Source organism: Phymastichus coffea, unplaced genomic scaffold (assembly GCF_024137745.1).
Source record: "Phymastichus coffea isolate CEN01 unplaced genomic scaffold, Cenicafe_Pcof_1.1 PCOF00139, whole genome shotgun sequence".
Taxonomy (NCBI): Eukaryota; Metazoa; Arthropoda; class Insecta; order Hymenoptera; family Eulophidae; genus Phymastichus; species Phymastichus coffea.
The window spans coordinates 508,495-534,556 of NW_026706950.1; the positions used below are offsets into that span (position 1 = coordinate 508,495).

A 26,062-nucleotide genomic window follows, 5' to 3' on the forward strand; every position below is an offset into this window, starting at 1 on the left:
GTGGTTTCTATACAGTATTTATAGATAATTATATTCAATATTTTATTGTTGTAACTGTAATTAGACTAATTTTATTGTAAGAATATACGACTACAAGAAATGAGATAAAGAGTTATTTAAAGAACATGTACATACTTATAGAAACTTTATGTAAAAACACGTGCAATCTCATCCATCACATTTTGCAAAAAGATTAATCAAAACTTCAATGTTCTTGAAGCATAAAAATCTTTTAAACTCCAGTCTCTCTCTCTGAAGTGTTTAGCGTATCCTTAATTTACATAGAATGATTACGGCGCTCACTGCTGTTCAAAAATTCCAACTATTAGATAGTTGAATGACAATAGTGCGCACCAAAAATTGCAAGATGATTAGAGGTGACATTTACGAAACTTTAACTTTCTACGATTAAGTTTTATTTCTTTCAAATAATATTCACATTTCTATGTATATATATAATATTTATATTACTAATATCGCTTATAGGTGCTTAAAAATTACGAAGACTTTTTACAAACGTCCTTATATATTCGCTTAATGTAAAGTGTTTTGTACATTTCGCTGTCGTTGATTAATCATAAAGTAATTACACTGTCCTCTGTCTAATTCCTATTATTTATCCACCCAATGCTTTGGCTTTACTTGACTAAGCTAATTTCGAACAACGATCAATTTCAGCCAATGCAGTCAATTCAAATTGGTACTTTGAAGTCTTTCTCACAAATAACAAAATAACTTAGTCACTATTCAGGAACGAATCTTATTCTTTTACTCCCCCTCGAATCAACAACATATCCGCTTCAGCCAGTAATAACATGTAATTAACATTAACTATAATAAATAATACTCAAAAGATTGACCATCACATTTAACGCCACAACTGTCCTCCAGATAATTTACACATTAACGAAGTTAAGGCGTCAATTTGACTTTCGCGGCTGTCGTCTAGGGACAGCCTACGAAACTCAACCGACGTAGTTACGGTTCGAGCGCGCGCTTCATCAAATCTGTTCAAAGTACGTGCGACTGAATTATAATGCGACAATTTCACGTCCAAAAATGGTAGGTCGGCTGTAAATGTTTGAACTATGTGGAAATTTCAATGACTGGCTCAGCTGTGTTGTTGTTGAGCAGTTCTCGCTTGGCGCTCAGCTTAAGATCAAACTGCGACGACGGCGATTCCTTGCCGGCCAGCGAGGACGAGACCATTTCGTCGCTATCCTCGTCGTCGTACGTGGCTTTGGGCTCAGCCATCAAATCGTGAGCTTCGTGCAGGCGACTGGGCAGGTAAGCCGGATGGTGGGGCGGCAGTCCGTAAGCCATGTCGCTGCCGTAAGTCACCTTGCCCATAAACGAGCGGATCTCGTCGAAATACGCGGACGTTTCCTCGCGCTCGTTCTCGTTGCTGCTGTCGGCGGAGTCGGCCACGGACACGACTCCGCTGCCGTCGTCGGCCTCGTGCTTCTTCAGGTGCCTGTCCAGGTTGGTCTGCTGCCCGAAGCAGCGCTCGCACATGGGGCACTTGAAGGGTCGCTGCTTGTCGTGGATGTTGCGCACGTGGCGCTGCAGGTTGCTGGAGATGCTGAAGCTGCGCTCGCAGTACTTGCACTTGTAGGGCTGCTCGCCGGTGTGGGTGCGCAGATGGCGCGTCAGGTTGGCCGAGCGCGGGAAGTTCTTGCCGCAGAACTTGCACGAGTAGCGGTCCTTGATTTTGCCGGCGAAGGGACTGGGCTGGTGCGGCGGTATAGCCGACTCCTGGAACGGCTTCACGCCCGGAAAGCAGGCGAGCGACGGTCTGGCTAGCACGTCGTAATTCGACGGCCTAGGCCCGCCCAAGCCGTTCATCAGAGGTCTCAGGAAGGGTAGGCTGCACGGTCCGAAGGGCGGCATCGGTTGCAGGAGGCGGTGGTCCGCCGAGTTGCTCGAGCCGGACATTCCGCCGCCGACCGCCGGGAAGCTGGGGAAGGCGGCGGAGGAGCTGCGGTACATCGACTCGAGGAAGAGCGGGTGGATGGGCCGTGGGTAGGCCATGTGCGGTGGCAGCGACGCCGGCGGTGGCGGAGGCGGCGGGGGCGGGGGCGGCGGCGGCGGCGGAGTCGGCGTCCTCTCGCTGACCGACTGGCCCTCCGCCGACGGCGCCTGGCCGGCGCCTCGCGGCAGCGGGCTGCCGCCGCTGCCATCCTTGCCCTCCGGAGCCGCGCCGCCCTCGAGCTGGCGCTCGGCGCTCCTCAGCCTGTCGGAGGCTCGCGAGCTGGCCCGGGGCGAGTCCTCGCAGTGCTCGCTCCGACGACGCTTCGGCGTGGGCTCCCGCTCCCGCTCCGGCTCCGGCGCGGCGACGCTCGACACCGGCGACTCGGCCGGCTGTCGACGCTTGGTTCGCACGCACAAGTCCAGCGGCTGCTCCGAGCAGCTCTGCTGCTGCGGCTGCCGTTGCGGCTCCTCCCGCTCGACGGAGCCCTGGCGAGGCTGCTGCTTGGCCGCCCTGTGCCGCTGAGCGCTCGCCTGCCTGGGGCTGGCGCACTCCTCGGGGCGCGGCGCGGCCGGCCGGGCCGGCGACGGTCGCAGGGTGGAGGTCGCCTCCTCCGCGGCGGCGGGCGACACCTTCTGCGGGACGGGCTGCGGCTGCTGGGCCGGCGAGGCTTGCGACGGCGCGCCGGCTCGCGGCGGGCTGAACCTCTCCTGCGCGGCCCTGGGCCGCTCGGAGCCCGCGGTGCCCGCGATGGACGCTCTGTCCAGGTCGTCTTCTGACCGGAACAGCATCGTCGGCAAGCCCGCCAGACCGTCCGCCGTTCCGCGGAACTGGGCGAGTATATTGTCCGAGTAGTACTTCATGAAGCTCGACGGGTAGAAGGGCGGCGGCTGCGTCGGGAACACGAAGGGGTTCGGCTGTGGCTGAGGCATGTTCGCTGCCAGTGCGGCGGCGGCCGGCGCGGCGGCCACGGAGCTTGGCGGCAGAGCGACGGTCGAGTCGCAGAATCGCTTATGCTTGGACAGCGAGGCGATGGTGTTGAACTGCGCCTTGCACTTGGCGCAGGTGATCTTCAGCCGGCATTTGATGTGCATGCGTTTGTGGCGGCAGAGGTTGGAGAACTGGGTGTAGGCCTTGAAGCAGACCTCGCAGCGGAAGGGCTTGACGCTGCTGTGGATGTGGGTGTGCTGCTTGAGGCCCGAGCTCGTGGCGAAGGTCTTGCCGCACTCGGTACACGCGTGGCTGCGCGCTCCGACGTGGTGGGTTCGGATGTGCCGCTGGAGATTCGACGGGTCAGTGAACACCTGCGGATGGTCCGGCTATTAGCGAAACATTGAATAGATGTGGCTCGAGATACAGTGACGGATGGCTCGGGGTGCTTGGCCCGCGGATGGTCTTAGCTTACCTTGGTGCAGTTCTCGCAGGGGTACTTGCGTACGTCTCCGTGCGCGAGGGCGCGGTGGCGAATCAGCAGCGGTCGCCAGGCGTAGCCGCTCGAGCAGCTCGTGCAGCAGTGCTCGCGGTCTGGATATCCGTGGCAGCTGACCAGGTGATAGTTCAAGCTACAACCAGAGCGAGCGCGTTTATCGAGGGGGCGAGATTCTGGCGAAAGGGCCATCGCTATTGATTTGCCGCTCCGACATCGCGGCAGCGCCGCTGTCCCGAGCGCGTGAAAGCCATTATCAGGCGGTAAGATAGTGCCGCCGACGACGGGACGAGCAGGCAGCACGCGAGGCCCGTCGCTCGCTTGCTTCCCTATGAGTTATGTATGCGCTCGCGGTCGCCCTCGCCCTCGCCCTCGACGCCCGAAATCAGAGACTCGCCTGCCGAGTTGATCAATTAACGGCTCCGCGTTACTTTTCAGCCGGAATATATTTTCAATTTACTTGGATTTAATTGAAACGGATCCCTAATCGTCTCCAATTCGGCCTCGAATGATACGTTTAAACGGAACCGAATGCAGGGGTGAAAGTGGAGTAATAATTGGCAGAGTCAGTCCCTCGCGCACGAGTCGACAGCGAAATTGTATAGACGGTAAAAAGCGTGACGGACAAATGAGCGGTGCCGATCTGCCGATCGAGTGTAATCGGAAAATCTATATAAAAGGACAATGGCGAAGCCGTCTTTCGTATTACGTACTTTGGCCGACGACCGCACGCTCATCGTATTGTTAGAATCGCAAGGGTAGAACTCACGACAGCCTGCCGTCGTCGCGCTTCATTAGCCGATATTTATTAACTATAGCCTTCTCGGAAGGATCATTGATGCGAGATTACGCGATGCATTGGGCGCGCGCCTCGGCTTCCGCTCGTTCCAATTGCAAACTTGCGAAATTAATTACAACTACTGGCTGACCTGGCCGAGCTTTCGCGAACAATTTAAACGCACGCAGCCCTTGCGCAATCACGTCATTTTAAACTTGTTACGGACGTATGGAACTATCGCTATCGATTTTCTCGTCGATGAGCAAATAATAACCGTCCGGTGCTTCAACGGGGTAAAGCGACGCGGAGAGAGTACGAAATGACGCTGCACGATTTGTGTATCGACCGCCTCAACTCGACCGGGCGTGAGAAAACTCGTAAAAGGTCAACAATCACTGGAAGGAATCACGCCGTCGAGAGTCACCGTTGAAAAAAAAGAAAAAGCGAACGAGAGGGTTCGTCGAAACGTTTGACTTCTGGCTATAGGCGTGCAGGAGGCAGCCCCATTGTAGGCACACGCGTCTCCTCCACCTACGCAGCGCACGCACGCGGCTTGAAATGGTCGCGTGATCGCGGGCCCGTCCATTGAGATTTTGAGTGGATAGCTTGTACAGAGAGAGAAAGACCGAGCGTGAGCTTGCGCAAGCGACCCTCGAATCCACGCGGTTAATTAATAATTGACGCACGGGTGTATCGCCGACACGCGCTTCGCGTAGCGCTGCACTATCTCGAGCGCCGCATCTTTCGCTTTCTCTTTATCGATGCTATAGTACGAGTGCAACGCGTGCGGGCAATCGTCCATCTGATTTCGAGTTGTGATTTTTTTTTCTTCCTGCCGCGGGAGGGTGGCCTCGAGAGCTGATAGTTTATTCAGCTTGACGAGCGACGTTACCAGAGTGACGCATTCGTTTAGCAAAACAAAGCCTGCTTTTTTCTACGCAATTTATTTGCGGCCTATCGCGCTAATTGCCCGCGGACAAATCGAGCACTTTGCTTCCGAATGGAATTAGTGTTTGGCGGCGATCTCGAGTCGTAATGAAAAATATTTAGTCGTGAACATACCGTTTCGCTTCGAAACAAACGTTGACAACAACGCTAATAAAGGTAAAGTTGTAAACAGATATAGAAACATTGGAACTCACACTTCGATGCCTTGGAACGGCTTGTCGCAAACTGTACACCTGGTATCGGTGTCCTCTTCGTCTTCTCTGTCTTCGTCGGCATGGGACGCGCCGCTGTGTTGAGAGGCTGCAAAATCAAATATTCGATCAGGTAAACATCGCAAATGAAGAAGAAATCGATGCAACGCAAACAATCGAGCACTATTAGTGTGGCGTTAAACGCACCTATGCAGGGACAGGTCGTTCGCGTAAGTAGTCGGATTAATGGAGTGACAGGCGAGCAGAGAGAAAGGTAGACCGGCGAGTGGCGCGATCCAACACACAACTCGGCTGAGAAGACAATAGCCCGAGCAACGATGCTCCAGTTCGGAGCCGCCAGACTACTGTCACGATCGCTCGGCTCCGATTGGTCGAGCGGAGGCGGCCAATCCCGAGGCACCCCCAACAGTCGGTATACACGAGCGGCGGCAATGCCACCCTCGCACGAGTCTGTCGCGTTGGCGCTGCTGACCGAGCCGCCGCCTCAACACCGCCGCTGTGCAGGTGAAATCGGGAAGTCAGGGATACGCCACTGACTGCGCGGGGGGGCACATTACTTACGGGCCTGTCCCATCGCAACGCTTCGTCTTTCCTACACCTTCCCACCCTCGCGACACATCGCGTGTTGTGCCGCCGCGCGCGCTCTCTCTCTCTCTCTCTCTCTCTGACTTTTGGCTCCGGCTGCTAACCTACTGTTTTCTCCGCCAACACCGGACGATCGCCTTGAATAACAATCGTGCGAAAATTCACGAGCCATTGTCTCTTTGAATAACTTATACCAGCATTCATTTTTTTATACTCACCGGTTTTTTTGAAAAATTCTTATAATATAATAGTTCTCATATTGTTATTGCAATTGATAAGCTCAAACTTTAAATTAAAAAAAATCAATTAAGTTGATAGAATCAAGTAATTCATTTAATTGAAGTATCACATAAAAACATTAATAACAGACAAATAAAACATTACTCTAAATTTATATTGAAAGTACTAGAAGTTGATATTTAATAGTTCTGATCAGAGTTAGGGCGGTCTCCTCGGCCGAACGTGAAAAACGTTAAAGTCAGATATAAATTAATAACGAACTTTGTGAAATGAGCCTGTGGGTAATAGCTTAGGACAAGAGGGAAGTGCTCGTCGGGGATAGCTTCCGCGATCTCGTAGCCAACGGTTATTTAAATCTCCCAGTGCACTTGTCGGTCAGGCCATATGGCGGCTACTTTGAGCGCTCTGCGCGTCGCATACCCCCAACGGACCTTCATGGGAACCGAGCAAACTGCAACGCCTACAACGAGTCAACTCTCACTCTCTCTCTCTCTCTCTCTCTCTCTCGATTTAACTTCAACCCCTGCTGTGTGGCAAACGCGCCACATTAATCGCCCTTAGCCCGCAACTAATTTGGGACGCGATCACGATCATCGTGTGGTTCGACTACGGTGACTCTGGTTTCGGCAAATAACCCAATGTGAAGCAGTTATAAAAAAGATTTTACTGTTCGTTAGCTAGAGATCGAGAAGGGGATTTTAAAGGAATTTGTTATTCACGGAACCTAAATGAGCATTATTTTCTTTCTTATTAATTGACGTTATTTCGGCAAAAGTATCAATAAGACATATATATAAAATTTTGTCCAAGCCTTTATCGCCTGTGAGAACTCTTAACCCGTGAATTATGCAAAAGAAAATTACTCCTGAAATTCAATGATAAGCGTTTAATTATCAAAATTCCCACTGCGGGATGCCTCGCCGAAGAAAAAAAAACAGATGGTACTGAAAAAATTATGCTAATCTTTGCAGGAATAAAAACTTGGCTTGACGCTGGCAGTCGAAGTCGCAGTGCGGAAAGTCAACAGGTGGGGTCTACTTCTGCTGCACGGCACCCCCTGCGGCCAAGTCAGTTGGCCGTTACATGGGAAAAAGTAACGGAAATTAATCGTTTGGTAACTTTGCCTTCCAAGCTGAACCCTGTACTTTTCTACACCTACGTCTTGCTTCTTCCTGTCCGTCAGTTCGTCGGACACCCCCCTACGACAAGTGACCGGGTCGCTTCGTCCATTCACATGAGGGCACCTACGACCGGAGGCTCGCCTTGTCACTCTTTACCATTTGTGTCGTTCGTAATTAAATATTTAAAGGCATTTATAAGTAATCGTGCGAAAATCGACACTTCAAAGTTGTCGCGAAGCTCAGAGAAATAAAAAGCAGCGGTTTCATTGGTGCAAAAGACAGAACGAGAACCGTGAGCAAGCGATAAATTTGACATATCGGTGGAGCGGAGCGCGAATACATCGTGCGCATTACGAGCGCGTCGCTGAGCTAAACGTCAAATAGTCGTGTCATTAGGCCGATTCGATGAATCAGATGGGGTTGTACAGAGAGAAAGCGGGCGCTCGCCACCCCCTCTAGGACAAAAAAAAAGATGCGAGTGTCGCGTGGCCTTTTGTCGCGGTGTGGTACCCCTTTTAGTATACGCACGCGTTTTTTTTGCCCTATATGGGCCCGCACGCGCGCGTTAATCGACAATAAGAGTCATAAATTATCGGAAAGCCTAATAGAGACGTCGAACGCCCGGAGATAAGCCCAAGCGTAGATCAGACGCGCCTACCCCTCCCCCCTTCCAAAAAAAAAAAACTCCGTAGCGGAAAATCAGCTTCATAATTTATCGGGCTAAACTGGTCCTGCGGCCGCGCGCGCGCGCGCATCAGCTACCTACGTTTTTTTATCGTACGCGAGTGTACAATTGTCAGGGGCATTTTTTGTTGTTGAAGGGGTGACAAATGAGAGCGGAAAAATCTGTACGCGGTTAAAACATTTAAATTCGCACACAGACGCGAGAAACGTAAGCGATATTGGTAGACACGAAGCTGATGCCAAAACACAAACAACACCGCGGCGACTGAATGAGACTTGTAAAGCGAGGTATATTTTGAAACGACCAAGAGAATGGACGGTACCCAACCGAACGAGGGAAACAAGTCAATCAAGCGGCTGCGGCGCGCGCGAGGGGACAGATGTTAATAATATCCGGAATCAAACGGCGGCGGCGATCGCCGGTAAAAATTCATCGGTGGCAATACATACGGACGCATTATCTAAATACATTTGTCCTGCACGGGCGCGAACAAGCATAATAGCAGGAGAGAGCGGCCCGAGGGCGTGCAAAGAAATATAATATGTTGGCGCGGGCTTAAGCGCGAGGTGTGGCAACAGCAGTGGGCTGCGGCGCATTTGAATGCTCTCTCGGGGCACCCCCGAGGCGCAATGATGCGTCGTTGCCTCCCACCGGGCGACAAATCCCTTCGCGCGCGACTCCACCGCCACGCAGATGCGCAAGGGTTGCGCGCGCCTCGGACAGAAAGCCGCCCGTAGTTCCTTTTCTCTCTCTCTCTCTCTCTCTCTTTCTCTCTCTCTTGCTCCTCGTCGCTCCTTTTTGTTTGACATCATTATTCCCACTGACATCGCCCGCTTTCACGCGGCACCGATTCCCAGCCCCCGAGCACACCGCGCACGCGTTCGCGCTTTATGCTGCCACGCGTGTTACATGACTTTGTCGCGTTAATTTTGCGGTGTGCATGCGTTTATTCGATTGCTCGCCTGCCTTCGCACGGAATCGCACTTTTGTTCAGCCTGCGCTCGCGCCACTTTTATCAATCAAATTGAATGTGCGCAATCGAAGAGTGCCCCTCGACGTTTCTTCTTTTAACGTCAAGTGAAATGTCGCGATTTAATTGCCGTTGTCCTTGCTTGAGCACGTCCATCAGCGGCCGTGTAAAAAAATAGTGATCGCGGATAAGGTCGTTGTAAGTCAAGCGATGCAAGAGCTATCAGAAGCAAGGATGACTTTATAAATAAACTTGCAGTGAGAGAGAGAGAGAAAGAGAGCAGTTAGCGTAGCACAAGTGTGAGAATTACGGATAAAAAAATTTGCCGGGAACTGGATGCGGTCGTTTCCGCCATAAGCGCCACTCGGTGCATGATGTGATAAAATTAATAAGCGAGCGTATGCAGAGATAAATCTCGGGGCACTTAAGGGCGTTTATCGCGCTTTTTCTCGTGCACAGATTAAACTTTTTCAAAACACGCGCGCGCGCACGCACACACTTACGCAACTGTTTAATTAAGTCGTTCGGACGACTTTACGGGCAGCGGCGGCGGCGGCGGCAATTTAATAGCCCCGTAATCAAGCGTCAAATTAGTTTCATCCAAAGTTGGCCGGAACAATGTTGCGAAAAAAGGAGTCGACGCGAGAGAGGATCGTAAAATGATAAGAGTAGCGCGCAGGCTTGAATGCCAATTGGGCCGCCATTCTCGGCTGCGCCTGCTTAACTTCGACAATAATCCCGCTTTTAATTACCGCGCGACATCTGGATATCGCATAACCTTCCAAGTCCCCGCGTAAACCATCTCCGGCGCGAGAGACATCTTTCCGAAACGAGCGCCAGATAGCCGTGAAAAAGCACTGGTCCGAAATTAACTTTTCCTTGCTGTCTCCTTAATTAACGAGCCCTCGTGAATAGAATCGAACGATGAACATTGAGACTGAATAGAAACTTTTTTAAGATAGATGCTCGATGCGAAGCTGAATGCCGAACAATGGGGCAAAAGCGTGGCCGATCGAGAGAACAATAACGGCAATAATGTCAACAAAAAGCCCCACAGTCGGCGGGGGATGGTCGTCAGCACACGAGGATATGTAATCGCAGGGGTCGGTTATGCGCGTATGCAACCAACGGCCACGTAGACCAGGTGAATCACGGAGTCAGAAGCCCGTGACGGGCCGATTCACGATTCACGCTCCACGCACCCTCGGCGCGATTTCTTTTTCCCTCCTCTCTTCCTGTTCAGCTGCGAAACATACTGTCGGGGATTTACGTTGCACCTGACGTTGCTTGACTTGCAACGGACGCTATTGGACTTTGATCAAGCATACTCACCGTACTCGCTCGTGTTCTCGTCCTCGATGGCTATCCTACGCTGTTGATGGCCGTACGGCTCGATGTAGCTCGTCAACTCCTCTTTCACCGATATGTTGCGGATTGCTTCGAAGTACGTCTGAAATTACCAGTTGCTTTCTTCAATACCACTACACAGTTACTTGAGAGAGAAACGATCTTAAAAAGGACGCGTTCGCTGCTGGCTGATATTTCACCGAATGATGCCAGGAAGTCGTTCATCGTGCATGGGGGCACGGACTCCGGCGCGCAGTTTGCCTGGAATGCTCATTCCGGCAGGACGCGGGCAACATATGTTAAATCAGTTAAAATCGCTTCAACGAGCCGGCATACGAAATTATTGTTCGTATGCCCCCCCCCCCCCGGCTGCCCCACGACACCGTCGCCGAGCGTCAGTTGCTTTTTAACTCGCGACTATAATTTTTCGGTAAACAGGTCACGTCTGTGATGTGTACGATTGATTTTTCGACTTCTCCACATTGCTTTCGCATATGGCTTATCGATTATCTCGTAAACACATCGGCGTCAGCTGCTGTACTAACAATTCTGTTGTATTGTGCAAATATCTTACGTTTCCATCTTTGTTTTTGATTTTGCGTACGTTGGCTTCGTCTGGATTGATCGTGATTCTAATGAACTTCATCCAATCCCTCGACTCCTCGAACGACTCGCGCGCTATCTTCCAAGCGTACAGCACCTGCAAAAAAGAGCCAATGCGTTGATGTCCAGCACGTTTTCCTTCGATTCGCCAAAGACCGAATGGTTTTCGCGAGATGTGATATCCCGCGGATGCTCGTGCACGAGCACGCTAGCTTGCATTCGTTTGACGATGCGTGTTTGTGTATTTGGCGACAATCGTATCCGCGCGTGCCTATCTAAAAAAAAAATGATTGTCGTTGAAACGAGAAAAAAAAGAACAAAAACGAGAGACAGAAGGCAGATCGTCGAGAGCTTGCGCGCGCGTTCGAAACACGATAATACACTTGCGGTTGAACCGCAACTAATATCTTTATGACAGCCAGCATCAGCCGAGCAATACGACAACAGCGAGAGAGAGGCTGAGTTCATATATAAACGATAGGGCGGAAGTGGCGATGCAATTCGGGAGCGCGCGCAGGCAGGGGACACGGTACATTTGCTCCGATAGGCACTTGACTGCGCGTACGCGCGACGCGCGCGCACCCCCGTGTCACATAATGATTCTCTCTCGCGCGGCTAATTTCCACGTTTCTCACTTCGGGCAACTGCGAGGGGATCGCACCCTGTGCGCTGCGCGGAGGACGAGCGAGACAAGTGATTCTTTCAATTGTCTTGTGGCGGCGCTCGTCGCGCAGCCAGCGCATGGCTAGTCAAGGGTCGCCCCTTCGCTCGCGCATCGCAGACATCCCCCCCCCCCCCCTCCCGCATGTCTCTCTCTCTTTCTCCGGACAGAACGCGATCACGCTGGCGCCGATCGTCGACTTTTGCTGGGCCAGCGCCCAATGAATATTTATCGATGCGAAGCACGCCTTTTCTGCAATGACTGATGGGATGAGCTATTGTCGATTTATTGGGTATTCATAGTGCTTGCTTTGGGCAAGACCGCCAACTGCACGCCGAGTCGCCTCCGCTCGTGATCCTTCCGACGGCCATTTCCCAAAAGACGCTCCCCACTGAGCCCGGATAGCCGCTGAATGTTTGCACGAGATTGCAGCTTGTCGAGCAGCGAACAATCGCAAACACACGCGAGTGCGATAATCCATCGGTAACCTGTCGAAATGAGGCATCGGGCCGCTTTTACGGCTATAGACTTTCGAGCGCGTGCAAGGGACCTGCGCCGTCGTCGTGCCTCCGCTCAATGAGGGGCCTTGTGTAAGCAAATTTTTAGTCAAGGGAGCCTCTCCGAAAGAAAACCATGTGCGACGATCCCTCGGCGCGGTCGGCGCGCCAAGAGCTCGGGCTGCTGCCGCGCGCGTGTTTGCTTTGCGTATCAAGATAGTGTTTCGAAGCCTCTCTCGAGACAGGTGCCGCGGCAGGTGAAGGGACAAGGATAATACCGGGATGAATAAACACCAGGCTATACATATAAATCAGTGAGCTGCTACAGGGGATGTTCTCGGCGAGGCTCACTTTCTGCCGTGATTTTCGCGCGCGCAGGTGTCGGCACAAGTGCGAAGCCCGCAGATAACGAATTCTAGCCGATCTTCCTTACACAACCTTTCCAAAATATTACCTTCGTCGGATGCCTTTTTTGGTTTTTTACCTTTCCGAGAACATTTTATTGCGGGATTTGCCACTCGGGCCTACGCTTTTCCATCTCTCGGTTACATAACAGATCGCCTCCCCCCGCGGCGCTCTAATCCGGATAGTACGGGGAAAAAAATAAAGCCGCGAGTTCTCTCGGTAAGACCATCGGATGATCCACGGGAGACCGGCTTAAATACGCCTCGACACTCTCTTACGTTGATGCGCCACTGTCGTTTCTTCTTCGGACATTTGCGATTCGACAAACGCGGCCGAGAGCGATGCCGCGGAAAACTGCCGGAATTCTCATTGTCGACGCTGCTAGTTGATCGTGTGATCCGTGCGCGACTACCGTGTGCCGCATGCGTCGTGGCGCAGTTCCGACAGTGTGAGAAAAGCCGAGATTCCGAAAATTCAACGTTTCCATTGAAATCATTGATATTAATTTGCCATTCTTTTCCGGATTTCATAAAATCAGTAATGTTTCAAGACGAAGATATCAAAAGAATGAAAGCACCAAGAAAATAGGTATATCATCTAGGTATATTAAAAATGTTTTCGAAAATAGCGCTCTATGCATGCATTTCGGGACAATCGGCTAGGTTTTTCTTAGGGTGGTTTCAAAACATCATATCTCGATAGAGATGAGTAAGAAAAGAATTGGACAATGATGATTTGGTGGCAGGTAGTTGGTTTGAGAAGACCTCGTAAAGATTGGCCTCTCGTACTGCCAGAACAAAGATGAATGATGCGCGCAGGGTCTTCTCTGGGCGAGCGAAAGAATGAGAGCGCTAGGCGATTTCTCAAAGTAACGACCATAATAACGGCCGGCTACCGAGCAGCAAGGACGCGGAGGCCTTTCTGGAAGACGCGCGCTCTCGCCGCGGGAGGCGGGGCCCAGATTAGGATTTGCAGGTCTGTCACACCTCCCGACAATAATGTGTTAACTCGGGGCTCATCGGCCCGAGTAAACAAATTTTTCGGGGCTTTTGGCCTCTTCACGCGTGCTACTCCCATTAAATTGAGAAGCTGCGCGTTGCGTTCCTCCTTTCAATTGATCAAATCGACGATTTGAGGCACGCCGCTGGCTGCACGCTTCACCGTAAATTACTTTTTCCGACAATGCGGATTTACGCTGCGCAATGCATTCGAAAAGTTTCGATGAAGATCTCGATCTCGAAATAAACAAGCCGAGCATAAATCATGAAAAAGCTTTGTAAAAATAGCGTCTGCGGCTTCGCGCCGCGAGATGCTTCCTTTTGAGTGGGATCGATAAAATTGAAATAAAGGCAGCGAGCGCTCCAAGTCCACGGTGTTGAACGCGCGACACGTTCATCGTCGTTGTTCGCATCTTCATCTCCGAGAATCGAAGAAGACAAAAAGCGATCGAGGGGCGCGTGCACGATCATCGAATCCTGGCGCAGCGGGAAATCGCTTTGTTGCTCGCGGACATGTGCGGACAATTCCTGCCGGCAGATTTGCCTTCACAGTCGTGCCCAGATGCCTCACGCTTTTCCAGAAGTTAACTCCGTTGTCAATGCTCCCTTTTTTCCCTTGCTCGACCACTGATAATCCACGGAACACTGGTTAAGCCGTAACTTTCATTTTCATTTCGCTTACAGTTTTGCAAGTAAAGAAAACGAGAGATGGAGCCCATAATAAAGCTATAATGATGCACTAATGAGGATTATTAGTTTTTGCGAGTTGGAAGGAAAGTAGCAAGCGTGAAAGAGTCGTCAAAAGTCTTTCGAGATGCTCTTGACCCGCTTACGTAAAAGGCTCTGCATTTGCACTATGTCTAAACTCTCGTAATTAATAGATCGCAGTGACTATCCAATTATGAATTTTTCAAAACTGGTAGTCGAAACTTGCGTACAAAAGTCAGAATAATTAATGTTTCTTTGAGCTGGCGTAACGTCTTGAGCTGGTCATAACGTATTTTTACACACCTCGCGCTAAGAACTGTTACAAGGAAAAATGTCCAGCAGCGTATAACAGGAGAAAAGTTGAAACGCGCGCTTTAGCAGCTTACCAGGATGCGATCCGGCGATTTTTTCAGAGGAGATACCTCATCAGCTTGTTATCCGCTCTAACACCTTCATTGTAGTCAAGTTCAGCTGAAAGGCTGAGGAAGAGAAAGAGAGCGCGGGCCATCGGTTTCGTAAAGATGAGCCTCAGCGGGGAGTTGATATGCTTCCAGGAGGGATTGGAACCTCTTTTAGCCGGACTCGTCTTTTCATTTGTTTATATTATAGATAAAAAGATCTATGTTCGTTTTTCGCAATTTTGGAGACGTACGATTTCATTTATTACATTTTTCTCTGAGCTCACGAGAAAGTTTGTTGAAAACTGTATAAACAGCTATCATTTTCGGAAATCTTAATGGCATGAAAAATGGTTGTGGAGAGCAACGGTAGAAAAAGAGTTCGCGAGAGAGGAGAGGACGACAGGACGAGAACTGAGCGCGCAGCGAGACATCTTACTCCACAAAGCAACAACCGGGAACAAGTTGGCGCTGACAGAAAGGTGAGATCAGAAGGCTAGCAGGGTATAGCCGTATAGCTGTCGGTAGACGGTGGATGAGCTACGACACTTTGTATGGCGCGATCGTGTCAGTCTGTTCTTTTGTATGTTCGCACCTTGGAGCTCGACGGAAGAAAGCTTTTCCTCTCTCGGCGGCAAGCAAGCAGCTTCACGCTTGTCTGCGGCTGCTCATAATCGGCAGGGATAATGTCCACGCCCCCATCGATTTCCATCTCTTCGCGAAAACGCGGGGCCGCCGCGCCTCGCGCGCCCTTTTATTATGCGCGTGCGTGTTGCTCGGGAAGACGGCTTCATTTGGAAGGACCTCGCTCTCTAACGCATCGCGGAGATCGATGAATGAAAGGGCGGGGATTAACGAGGCTGAAAGCGCGCCGCTCCACAAATGGATTTTCCGTTTTTTAAAGTCAGATTATAACCCACGACACACGATCGTGAGATACGCTCAGCGATTCGAATCGCACAATGACGATGCTTAAATATTTGCCTAAGTCAACGCTCGCATAAGTAAGTCTATGAGTGAGATCAAATCCCGGTTTTGTCGCGTGAAAATCCGTAGCCAAGCAGATTGATTAAAATGCAACGCGTCGCTCGCATCGAATTAACCGAGAGCGCGTACATTTTATTGGCGAGGCGCGAATATACGTAATAGACTCGATCGCGAGGAGGAAATGCTTTCGATAACGTTGCGACTGCAGAGAGAGAGGGATTAAGAGAGAGATTTGCTCAACAGCTCGGAACGCAATTTGCCGGCAAACACTGAAATACATCTGACTTGGTGCGTGAATCGACGTAACGCGCCGAGATTGCAGACAATGCGAAGTCAAGGCGCAGGCAGCTCCGCCACTCTCTCTCGCTCACAATAAACCACGTCTCAGAGTCGGGATTAATTAAGCATCAATTAAGTAAGATCCCGCGTGCGCGCGCCTTGGGGGGAGAATTAAGGAAAGATGTCGCCAGTTGCCTGAACGTGCAACGTGTTCTCGCTCTCTCTCTCTCTCTCTCTCTCTCTCTCTCTCTCTCTCTCTCTCTCTCTCTCTCTCTCTCTCTCTCTCTCTCTCTCTCTCTCTCTCTCGATTCGGCTGCAGAATAACTCCTGCAGAAGGAGGGGAGGCTAAGGGAAAGGGGGCTCGAGCACGCCGCGCGCCGCGCGCCAACTAGCTCGCTCCTGTATATTAACTGTATTAACTAGCCGAGAATCGTAAACGAGACTGTTATTTCAGGGATGATAATTGAGAGAGCTGCACGCTGACGCGCTGCCAATTGGCTTCGTGCACCATGCGATGCTGCTATTGCGAGCTGCCTTGGCTGAAATTCGCCGGCAAGCGTTCAAAAACAGCGTGTTTTTACGGAAAGCTCGCTCGACGTTACGCGCACGATCGTCCAGGAGAGCACGGATAACACGATGAAGAGCCCGATAAATGTCACAGAAGAGTGGAAGAGAGCATACAAATAGGCAATAAAATAAGCAAACGCCTGGCAGTGGGAATTGGTCGCGGTGTTTTTGGGAAGGAAAGACGGCGGGAAAAGCCTAGAAGCACTATAACAACAATCGTGTCTCGGGCTTGACCCACTTGACGTGAGCGCGTTGCTCGAAGGGCAGCAGTAATACGCGTAATGACAAGGCGAAGCGGTGTCCTGCGAGCCGTGTCTAACGCGCAGCAGATGCCACCCTCGACTCTCTCTCTCTCTCTCTCTCTCTCTCTCATAATAACCTCGCAACGCGCGCGCGCTCACGGGGGAAAGGGAAGCTACCCCCACGTTTTCAGCTATCTAGCGGTATAAATTATATCGGAGCGTCAAAGCCAGCCCCGTCCGTTTCGTATGATCGATCATTAGAGGCCTATTTACTAGAAAATTTGGCAAAATTGTTTTTCCGGCGCCGACGCCACGGCGAAGTGTTCGTGACGTGAGAAGATTTGTCGGAGCGCTCGCGCGCGCGATGTTCCGTCCTATGATTGATCTGCCCGAGACGCTGACTCACGCTGAATTTTATGCGATCGAGTAAACTAAGTCGTCTCCCGCTGCTACACTCGATTACCTCCGGCAACCTTTCTTGCGCGCGCGCGCGCGCGCGCTCAAGGATTATTCAATTTTAGCTCGACAACTGATATGCTTTCTGATGGAGATTTGATTTTTCCCGAAAGTCGCGCGATTCGTATGCAAGCAGACCGCCGCCTGCGGGCCTCCCCGACTCCCAGCTGCATTAATTCAGCAATTGTGCGCGCACTGCGTGTGCAGTCTGTCAATTGATGTCTTAACACGCGTAAACAATGTGAATTAGGCGGGCAGCATTGTGCTCGAGCAGCATCAATGGAATTGCGAGTCGAAGGTCGGAGCACTGATCCGGACGAAGCTTTGGTAGTCTCTGTCGGGCGGCGGTGCAGGAGCACTGCTAAGAAGGCGCGCTCTTCAAAGCTCACGGCAACACGGGCCAACGAGTTTGACGTCACCCTCGCGCTCGCTACGTGAGATCGCTCCGCCAATCAGTTGGCAGCGCGGCCGAGACAATCGCGCCGCGCCACATCAAAGGCTCTCGATTGTTTTCCGTAAATTATAACCGTAGCACTTACTCGACTTCTCGTTATGAGTTGCGAACAAGTTCAATTAAGTCGCCAGGGCCTCTCACGCATCACCCGACCCTGCAGCCGGTGAAACGGCTTCCTACGCGCGAATCTCGTCAGCCTCCCCTTCTCTGCGCGCGCTCTCTCTCTCTCTCTCTCTCTCTCGCTCGCTCTTTCTCTCGCACTCGCACTTCTAGTTACCTTTCTTGAGCGCCCAGACAGCTATTATTTCCCATTGCTCAGTGTTCTAATTTTCTCGCGCGCTGCAGACCTGACAAAAGTCCCTTCGCTAGCCTGGCCGCTGCTCCTGGACGCTGCGCCCTTTCTCGGCGATGGGGTGTCTCAGTCTACGCTGGCAAACTTAATAACAACGGAGCCAGGCACACGCAGCAGCCTTTGCCTTCAGCGAATATAACACAACACGTGTCGCTTATGTCCATTTTCGACAGATAACTCAGCCCCCAAGATTTATCGCTTTTCAGACTTGAAATTCGCTCGCGCTAAACACCCCAAATGGAATTCCCGAGGCCGATCTTATCCGACGGGCTTAAATGCGCCGCGCTCAAATCTTATCTGAAGGAGCATCTGAGATTCCGAGAGCCCGTTCGGCCCGCCTCCCGAGCGAAATCATTCAAATCGATATGCGAAATGCAATTGTGTCGTAAGACTCCTTTACAAAATAAGCAAATAAAGCGCTGCGCGTGGAAATAGAACCGGATGCGAGAGAGAGGGAGAGATCGGTGCCTCCAATCTACGCGACCAACTCCATTGAACGCAGGCGGCGCTCCGTCCGACGTGAAACGGTGTATCTGCGTCGCTCGAGATTTTAATGTGCGACCTATTTATGCGCGACGCGAGACATAATAAAACTGCGTACGAGCACGCGAGCGCTTTCGCGTATGAACTTCGAACGGGAGATGGCACGCAGAGACGATCGCGCGCGAATAATAAATTGCTCTTTGACAAGGGTTGCGCAGTGTGCCCGTAACGTTTGTGAGAGAACTGCACGTGTTCGAGTGAGAAAGGGGGGGGGGGCGAAGGCAACCCCGAGGAGCAAATTTAAATGTCAAAATATGTAGTGCCACGAGCACAAAGGTGTATCATATCGTTATTAACATAATGCCAGTCGAGCGTGTCAATCATAGAGGGACACCGCGCGCGCACACTCGGGCTGTTTGCATTATGGAGGCGCGAAGAAAGGGCTAGTTAGTCGGTCACTTCTAGCCTTCAATGCCAAACGACATTGCCGAGAAAATAGTATCGTTTTGTAGTCGCGTTCGCTATACACGTTTCCAGCGCTTCGTGCCTCGCTGTTGTCTTCTCTTTTGACTGCAACCCTTGGCCTGCCCCTTCGTAACGCAAGGCCGTCTTCTTTGCCGCAGTCCAAAGTTATTATCATTGCCGAAAGAAAATGTTTCGGCGTTCGGCCTGGTATTCTGAAAAGCTGGAGTAGCGCGATTCGTGCGAGCACTCGAATCGACGTCAATTCGCGCTTCCCTCAATAGATCCATCATCGTCCCAATAAAAGATCAGAAGCCCGTCGAAGCGTAAAAAGCGGACGCGCGCGTCTCTTGCATAAAAGCCAGCTTTGTACTGCTGCATTCGAGCAGATGACCACTGTTAAACGTGCGCTACTATGCGCCTCGTGGGACAGTCTTCGACAAAGCGATTGTGTCGGCGGTAGCCGATCGTGGCGCGCGGTACACGCGCTCCAATTTGAACTTGGAAAATCCAAGGGAACGCACGCTGCTACGTGGCGGGTCAGCTCGGGGGTAACCCTACGCCTTGGGAACCTATCGATTTAAGAAGCAGAAGAAGTATGCGAGTGCACTTGCGCGAGACGCAATTATAATTCGAGGCTGCTGCTGCTTTGGCATTGTCGAGGCACTTCCGGCATGCCAGCGCGACCAGCACAGCTCACAGAGTTTGACAAGGGCTCGGACAATGTCCGGACGCCGCGACAATGTCTCCTTGGTCTGCGACACGCCGTGTAACTCAGAGTAATAGTAACCCGGTATTTGTAGCGACCTTGCTCTCCGACTGCATGCGGCGCGCGGGGAAACGCGACGCCTCAACGAGGATTTGCCTAATCGACCACCTTCCCGCGGGAATCGTTACGCCCAGTCCGGGCAACGTCCTAACGAGCTTTCTTTGGTCACGCAAAAGTACCGTTGCTACTGCTTTCCATTGGACGATCGGACATTTTCTCACACGAGCCTTCCATGTGAACGAAAAAATAGCGAAATCGAATGAAAACAAATTATACGCTTCGCGGACGACTGAATCGACACTCGTAACAGATTTTTTTTCATTCTTCTTCACCAAGTTGTCGGAAACATAGATGTCGATGGGACACAAGGCAAACGACAAAAATAGGACAAACAGATGGGATAACGAGAAAGAGAGAGAGAGAGAGGGAGAGAGAGCGCCCGCGAGAGAGAACACGCGCGACGCGCAGTTTTATTAATGACAGTGCAAAGAGAGCGAGAGAACAGGCCAGCCGACCGTAGGCACTAATTCAACGAGAGAAGGAGGCGAGAGCGTGGGCTCCTTTTGAAGTGGCTGCTGCGGTGGCGCAGCTTTGTCCGAACTCACCATTTATATAATTTGTCAGCGGCAAACGTCGCCGATATAGCACGCGGTTTTTCCGCACGATTTGGCAAAAAAGTGCTCCGAGTCATCCCTCGGTCTGGCGCCTGAAAAAGCATACGTCCGCGCGAGCGTGTCCTACAGGCGGTTCGCGAAATGTAAGTGAAAGATAGATAGAGACGAGGGAGGGGGCGTTGCAATGATCCGGAAGTAACGACGCGTCGAGGGTCAAAAACGACATAATTATTTGGGGAGAAAAGAGGCTTTCAAGTCAAAAGTGTGCTCTCTATTTGTGTGCGGAAAAGCGCGACTAGATAGAATTCCGAGTTTCGAGGATACGAATTTGTTTCCGCACTCGCACAATGGAATTTGAAAGAGCCAGCTGTTGCACATTTGAACGGTCAATTATCGAAGAATCGACGAGCTGCATCCCATTGAAGCTTGGCAAAGGTAGCCTTATTCGATCGATCAGTCGCCGCGAAAGGTGAGCGCACCTGAGCAGAGCGAACGCAGCCGAACGGTCGTGTCGAGCAGTGCGCCAAGTTCGAGATGAAAGGTCTGGCCGCGATGCATCCACGGCAAAGGAGAACAAAGTAAACGAGCTTAGCGAAGCAGGCGTCTCGGCGCGGATTGATCATTTGGCTTGGCGCGCGCGACTCGAAATCATCCGGTAAATTGGCGTCGTGCCCTCTCTCGCCGGCAGACTCTATCCTTCTGGCGCGGCGTGCACGAGGGGTCTGCGGAGCGAGTAGACTCACGCGCGAGCGCGCTAAGCCCAAGATTGGTTTAGCCGCCACGGAGGCACGCCGCCGTTTGATTACGCGTCAACGAGCTAAACGTACCCGCAATGCGAACCCCTCCGCGAAGGCGCGACCCCCTTCTCGCCCTTCCAGTCCCCGTGGAAGAGGAACAAATCTGTCCCCGCGCGCGAAAGATAGGCGCGCAGCAGGTGAGAAGTAATGCCGATACGATACCCGCCGAGACTCGTCGTACGCGCCGTTGCGCGATGCATAAGCAGCCAGTTTTTGGGGAAAAAACGTCGGTTTGCAGTGGGTTTCGCATGGCTGGCTCCCCTCGTCCTTTTCTCAATGCGAGAAAAGGATTAAGGGTAGAAGAGCGAGCGACAGAGAGAGAGAGAGAGAGACACGAAGGGACGACCATTTTCCCCGAGCCATCCCTTACTTGCATCTCGATAGCCGTGTAAACTGCAGCGCGCAGTAGAGGCGATGACAACGACATCGATCGTGTGAAATTGGCGAAATTGGCGCGGCGAGCTTGATAGATCGGCCGAGCGGAGGGGTAGTTTGGTTTAATCTCTCCGGTAATCGCCGCGGCGCGCTCGGCTCGCGACAGTTGGCAGTCGCGCTCTCTCTTTTTGCAGCGGAGATGGATGGAGCCATTTACATTTTGTCAGTGCGACATGCGCGCCGCTGGCCAGTGCTATCATATCTATCACCACCCTCTCCCGCCGCTGCCGCCTCACGCGGGCGCTCCGCAACGCAGCCGCCGCCGCCGCCGCCGTCGCCGTAGCAGCCGCCGCCACCGTTTCACGCTCGAGCGGAGATCACTGACCCAAATGAAAGCCGCTCGTTCGATTTTCCCGCACCTATCTCCCGAATATTCAATTCCCCGAAGAGTGTTATTATGCTACCTGCTAATAGAATATTGAACAAAGGCGAGGGCGCTTTCTTCGCGCGTCTCTCGGGCCGAGTCAGAAGTTTCCGAGGCAAAAATAAAGAAAAAAAATAGAGGAATTGATGTCCAGGAGCGCGACTGACAGATCTGTCAACACGGATGACACCTTGTGCGCGCCGCGGCGGAAAGCGAGAGCGCCCGTACAACCAGGTGGTCGCCGGCTCTCTTTCTCGTTGACGACTCAATGTCGCGCAGGCATCTGCTGGATAATACTCGGGGATTAAGCCGCGAGAGAGCGAGCACGGGGCGAATTCCGGCGACGAGTCTCTTCGTTATAAACAGATCGATCATCTTTCAAACGGCTCCAGGCCTCGCGACTAGCCTGCTCTGTCGTCGGCCCGCGAATACACGCGTGCCTCCTCGTCTCGCTTCGCCGCGCAGATCGTATCGACAATTCGTTGCACGACATTGCGCGTTCGATAGTAATAAAACCGCGCCATACTCACTTCGCTGGCGATCGAAGGACTGAAATCCGGGTTGTACCAGTCCTGGTGTGGGCCAAACCTCGTGCCCTCGGCGATTTCCTTGCACGCTCGGACGTACTGGATCCCGGACAGCGACTGACTTATCTCGACGTTGTCCGGCACTGGAATTGGCCAGTCGGATGACAGCCGGCTCTTTGCATTCACGGGCTCCCGTTTTATGGCATTCACTACCAAGTCGAAAGGTTCTTACAAGCGCTTTTGCATTTAATCTTTTAAGCTGTCATGTTGATTTAAAGTACAATTGACAATTGTGGAGGGACTGCTTTTTAGAAAGATTTTTTTTTAATCAAAAACGAGTAATAACTGCTTTTCTATTAATTCTTTATTGGCTTTCTAACTTTGAAATGTTTAAAAGCAATTTCAAGACTAATCCTTCAATGTGATTTTAAAATTAAATTGATGTTCAAGCAAACATAAATTCTTTTTTTTAATTAAGTTTCGGTTACTGCAAATTTATTGAGCATTAAAATAAGAAAGAAAATCGATGTGTGGCAATTCCCCACTATGATAACCGCATTAAGATGTTAGCAATTTCAAAGAAATTTCATATATTTTTTAATTACTTGTCATTTTCGGAACATTATCTAATCATAAGCATCATAGGCTACAAGATTACAAAATTTATGATAAAAAATAGAAAAATGGTATTTTTCTAGAATATTTATTCATAAACAATAGTTGGATCAGTTTCACTGTGATATTTATATTTTCGACATTTGCGGATTCTGCTAGTGTACCAATTTTTACCAGTAGCGCGTGGCACCTTTGACGATAATGTTATTAAATCACGGAACAAATCGTAAAGTTGCTGAAAATGATTACGAAACTTTTGAGCATCCTCTTGACTAATTACATTTATCATAAATTCTTTGATTCCTACAAAACTCTCATAAATGTAATTTAAATAGTAATTGTCTTCGCAATGAACAATTTTGTAAGAATATTGATTGATAAACGTAATTCTGTTTGGATGAAATGAAAAGGAAAAGAATTGGAAAGAAACCAAAAAAGAAAAAATAAAACGCAGAAAAAACTAAGAAAGAAGCGGAATTGTTTTTCTCTGAATACTTTTAAACACGTAATAAAATCACGAGAGCAGTCGATAAATGAAAATTTACGCAGTCATAAAGTGGGCCATATAACGAGTCAAAATTGAACAAGGGAAAGTGCTCACGCTGTTCGTCGTCGTAATCCCTCTTGAAGTATTTCTTCGTTTGGAGGGCGTGTTTGTCACTAATAAAGTCCCAGGCGTCGAGTGGATAGTCCTCGAACGGACGCTTGTAAGACGGCTTGTGTGGATGTGACAGGCCGGCAACGTTATTAGGCGGCGGATGCCGCAACCTCGGCGGCGAGTACGAAGCTTCGCGAAACACCTCCAGGCTTCTCTTACTCCTGGAGATTGTGTCCGGCACGTGATGATGCTCGCTCAGCGTACCGTAGAGCCCGACTTGACCGGCTGGCCCATTGCTATTGCTGCTCGACGAACGCAACGAACTGTTCTCCATTTCCGCGCTTTCGCCGCCCCCGCTTCCACCTGCTGTTTCGCCTTCGTCGCTGCTTCCTACAAATGCGGACAAAATCTTTATTTTTCTCTCTATCTCTCTCTCCGAGCACACAAGCGGCCGCTTACGTCATCTTGCATGTGATTTTCGAACACGATACTTTATGAGTCATGCCGAATCGAAACAAATGAGATCCCGCGTGGAAAAAATTCGAACAGAGAAAGTTTGGGCTTTATCTCGCGACGCAGTCTGTTTACACTTCTATCGTTCGGTTTAATGACTTTGCCAGAAATCCTAGACACAAGTGTGCGAGCGCTGGTCTTTCGTCGTACGCAGTCCTAACACGTGCAGCGCAACTTTTGACGCCTGTTGACACACGATACGTGCGGAGTATTTAGTTTTTATGGATATTCTTCGCACGATATCCTACTGCGGCTTTGAGTTTTCAATTCTTTTTCTCGAGCTTGAACTTCGCTTTTGACGATACTATCGAGGCAGGAAACTGGAAATTGATTTATCTCTGCACATACTTTCACGCGATATGCAACGGTATTTGATGCTTCTATGATCGCATAATTGTACGCTTATCAGCAAATCTTTAAATGCTGCGCTAATGACAATGTACTGCCAACTGCTGCTGTGATCTTGGAAAAATTCATTGTACAAAGTCTGAAACCACAAGTTGTTTATCTTGATTCGCGCAACTCGAGCCTGAAATAAAACGGATTCTCGAAATGAAATCGACCGGATTGTGAAAATCTCGTGAAGAAAAGAGTGGCATAATCCGCTCGAGGGTGTCGTTCGACATGAACACTCGGAATCAACTTAGCACGATGATATTGCAACAATATTAAGAAGCCCTCGAGATGCTCTTGAGCTCCCGTTGGGATCGTACACGCCCGCGTTCGTGTACACATATCAAGAGTGAGAGACTATACGGTGAATCCAAGGGGAGAGCGACTTTTACTGTCTCGGTTTGAGAGGCTGCTCGGCATGATAGTCGCTCGATTAGCTAGAAGTGGCGAGATTAGGTCTTGACAATGTTGACACGTTGGTGGGAAAGCAAAGCTCATATTCAGCCCTCGAATCTTTCAGCGATCTAAACGGTCAATTGCAATGGAATGGAATTGCCAAGCAATTAACAAAAGAATTGATTAAAAGAGTGCACAATTGTGTTGCGAGGCCGCAAGTCAGATCTAACCTCATTTCACTGTGTGAAAAAGCATTAATTAGCAGTCAATCTTTGCATTCGCAACGCGCCGCAGAGGAAGATGTTATCGTGCAGCCCTTCCTTTTCCTCTCACAAGGCATTTTTATTTTGTCGTGCAATACATATAAACACACGCAGAGACATGCGTGCAGCCAAACGTGTCTTCGGCTATCAAGAGTCGTAGATAATTAGGCGAGTCAAGGGATCGCAGTATTGCGCTAATGCAATCTAAATTCACACGCGGCGACGCGCACAAAACCGCATGCACCACCACAGGACGTCCTGCCGATACGACGTACGAAAAGATGCCGTTCGGCATGCCAATTATTGACAGCAGCGCGCGAGCGCCTTATCGCCGTGCACCTTACCTTATCGTCCAAGAGCTTGCCACTGACGACGAGTGACGAAGCGATGTGCTGAATCAGTCGGCAAAATTGATTCGGTCGATCGCGCACGGAAGCCTCGAAAATGCTAATCATCGGCCAAGCGCGCAGAATGCACACGTATAATAAACAGGCGAAGAGGTTATCTCCAAGAGCGATGGGGGAAAATAGTCTGCGCGAGATAGTACGGCGCATGGACGCGATGGCCATTGATAAGCTTCCGATTATTTTATCGCGACGCCGAGATAGCAATAGACTCGAAGGCAAAGCTTCATTCGGACTCACCGCTGCTCTTGTAATCGACCATCGCCGAGGTGGACGACAAGTCCAGGCACGCCATGACTGCAGGCCGCTTTCGAGCACCACAACAATATAACAACAACAATAAAAATCACTGCCCCCGAGTCACAAGTGCACGGCGCCGGGAACAAGCAGAGGAGAAAGATTCGACCGGCTCCATCGGCGAGCGACTGCGTTGAAGGTACGACGAATGCTGCGTGCGTGCGTGCGTGCGTACGCGCGCTCAGCCGGCAACTGAGGAGAGAGAATCTGTCGCGCAGGGCCCGAGAGAGAGAGAGAGAGAGAG

The 26,062-nt window shown here is 50.8% G+C and overlaps 1 protein-coding gene across 2 annotated transcripts; it reads right to left on the reverse strand.

Annotated features, from left to right (window-relative positions):
* Positions 1-52: 52 nt before the first annotated feature.
* Positions 53-25,817, reverse strand: LOC131671946 (histone-lysine N-methyltransferase MECOM-like). 2 transcript variants are annotated; one of them, XM_058948781.1, is made up of 8 exons: positions 25,762-25,817; positions 23,556-23,942; positions 22,343-22,548; positions 10,856-10,981; positions 10,267-10,384; positions 5,316-5,421; positions 3,375-3,531; positions 53-3,273 (listed from the first exon to the last, which is right to left on the reverse strand). In XM_058948781.1, exons 1-8 carry the CDS (start codon positions 25,814-25,816, stop codon positions 1,087-1,089), a joined length of 3,342 nt encoding a protein of 1,113 aa, XP_058804764.1. In that variant the 5' UTR covers position 25,817; the 3' UTR covers positions 53-1,086. The 2 variants fall into 2 exon arrangements, with proteins under 2 accessions (XP_058804764.1, XP_058804763.1); XM_058948780.1 differs by having other exon boundaries at positions 53-3,288.
* Positions 25,818-26,062: the final 245 nt, after the last annotated feature.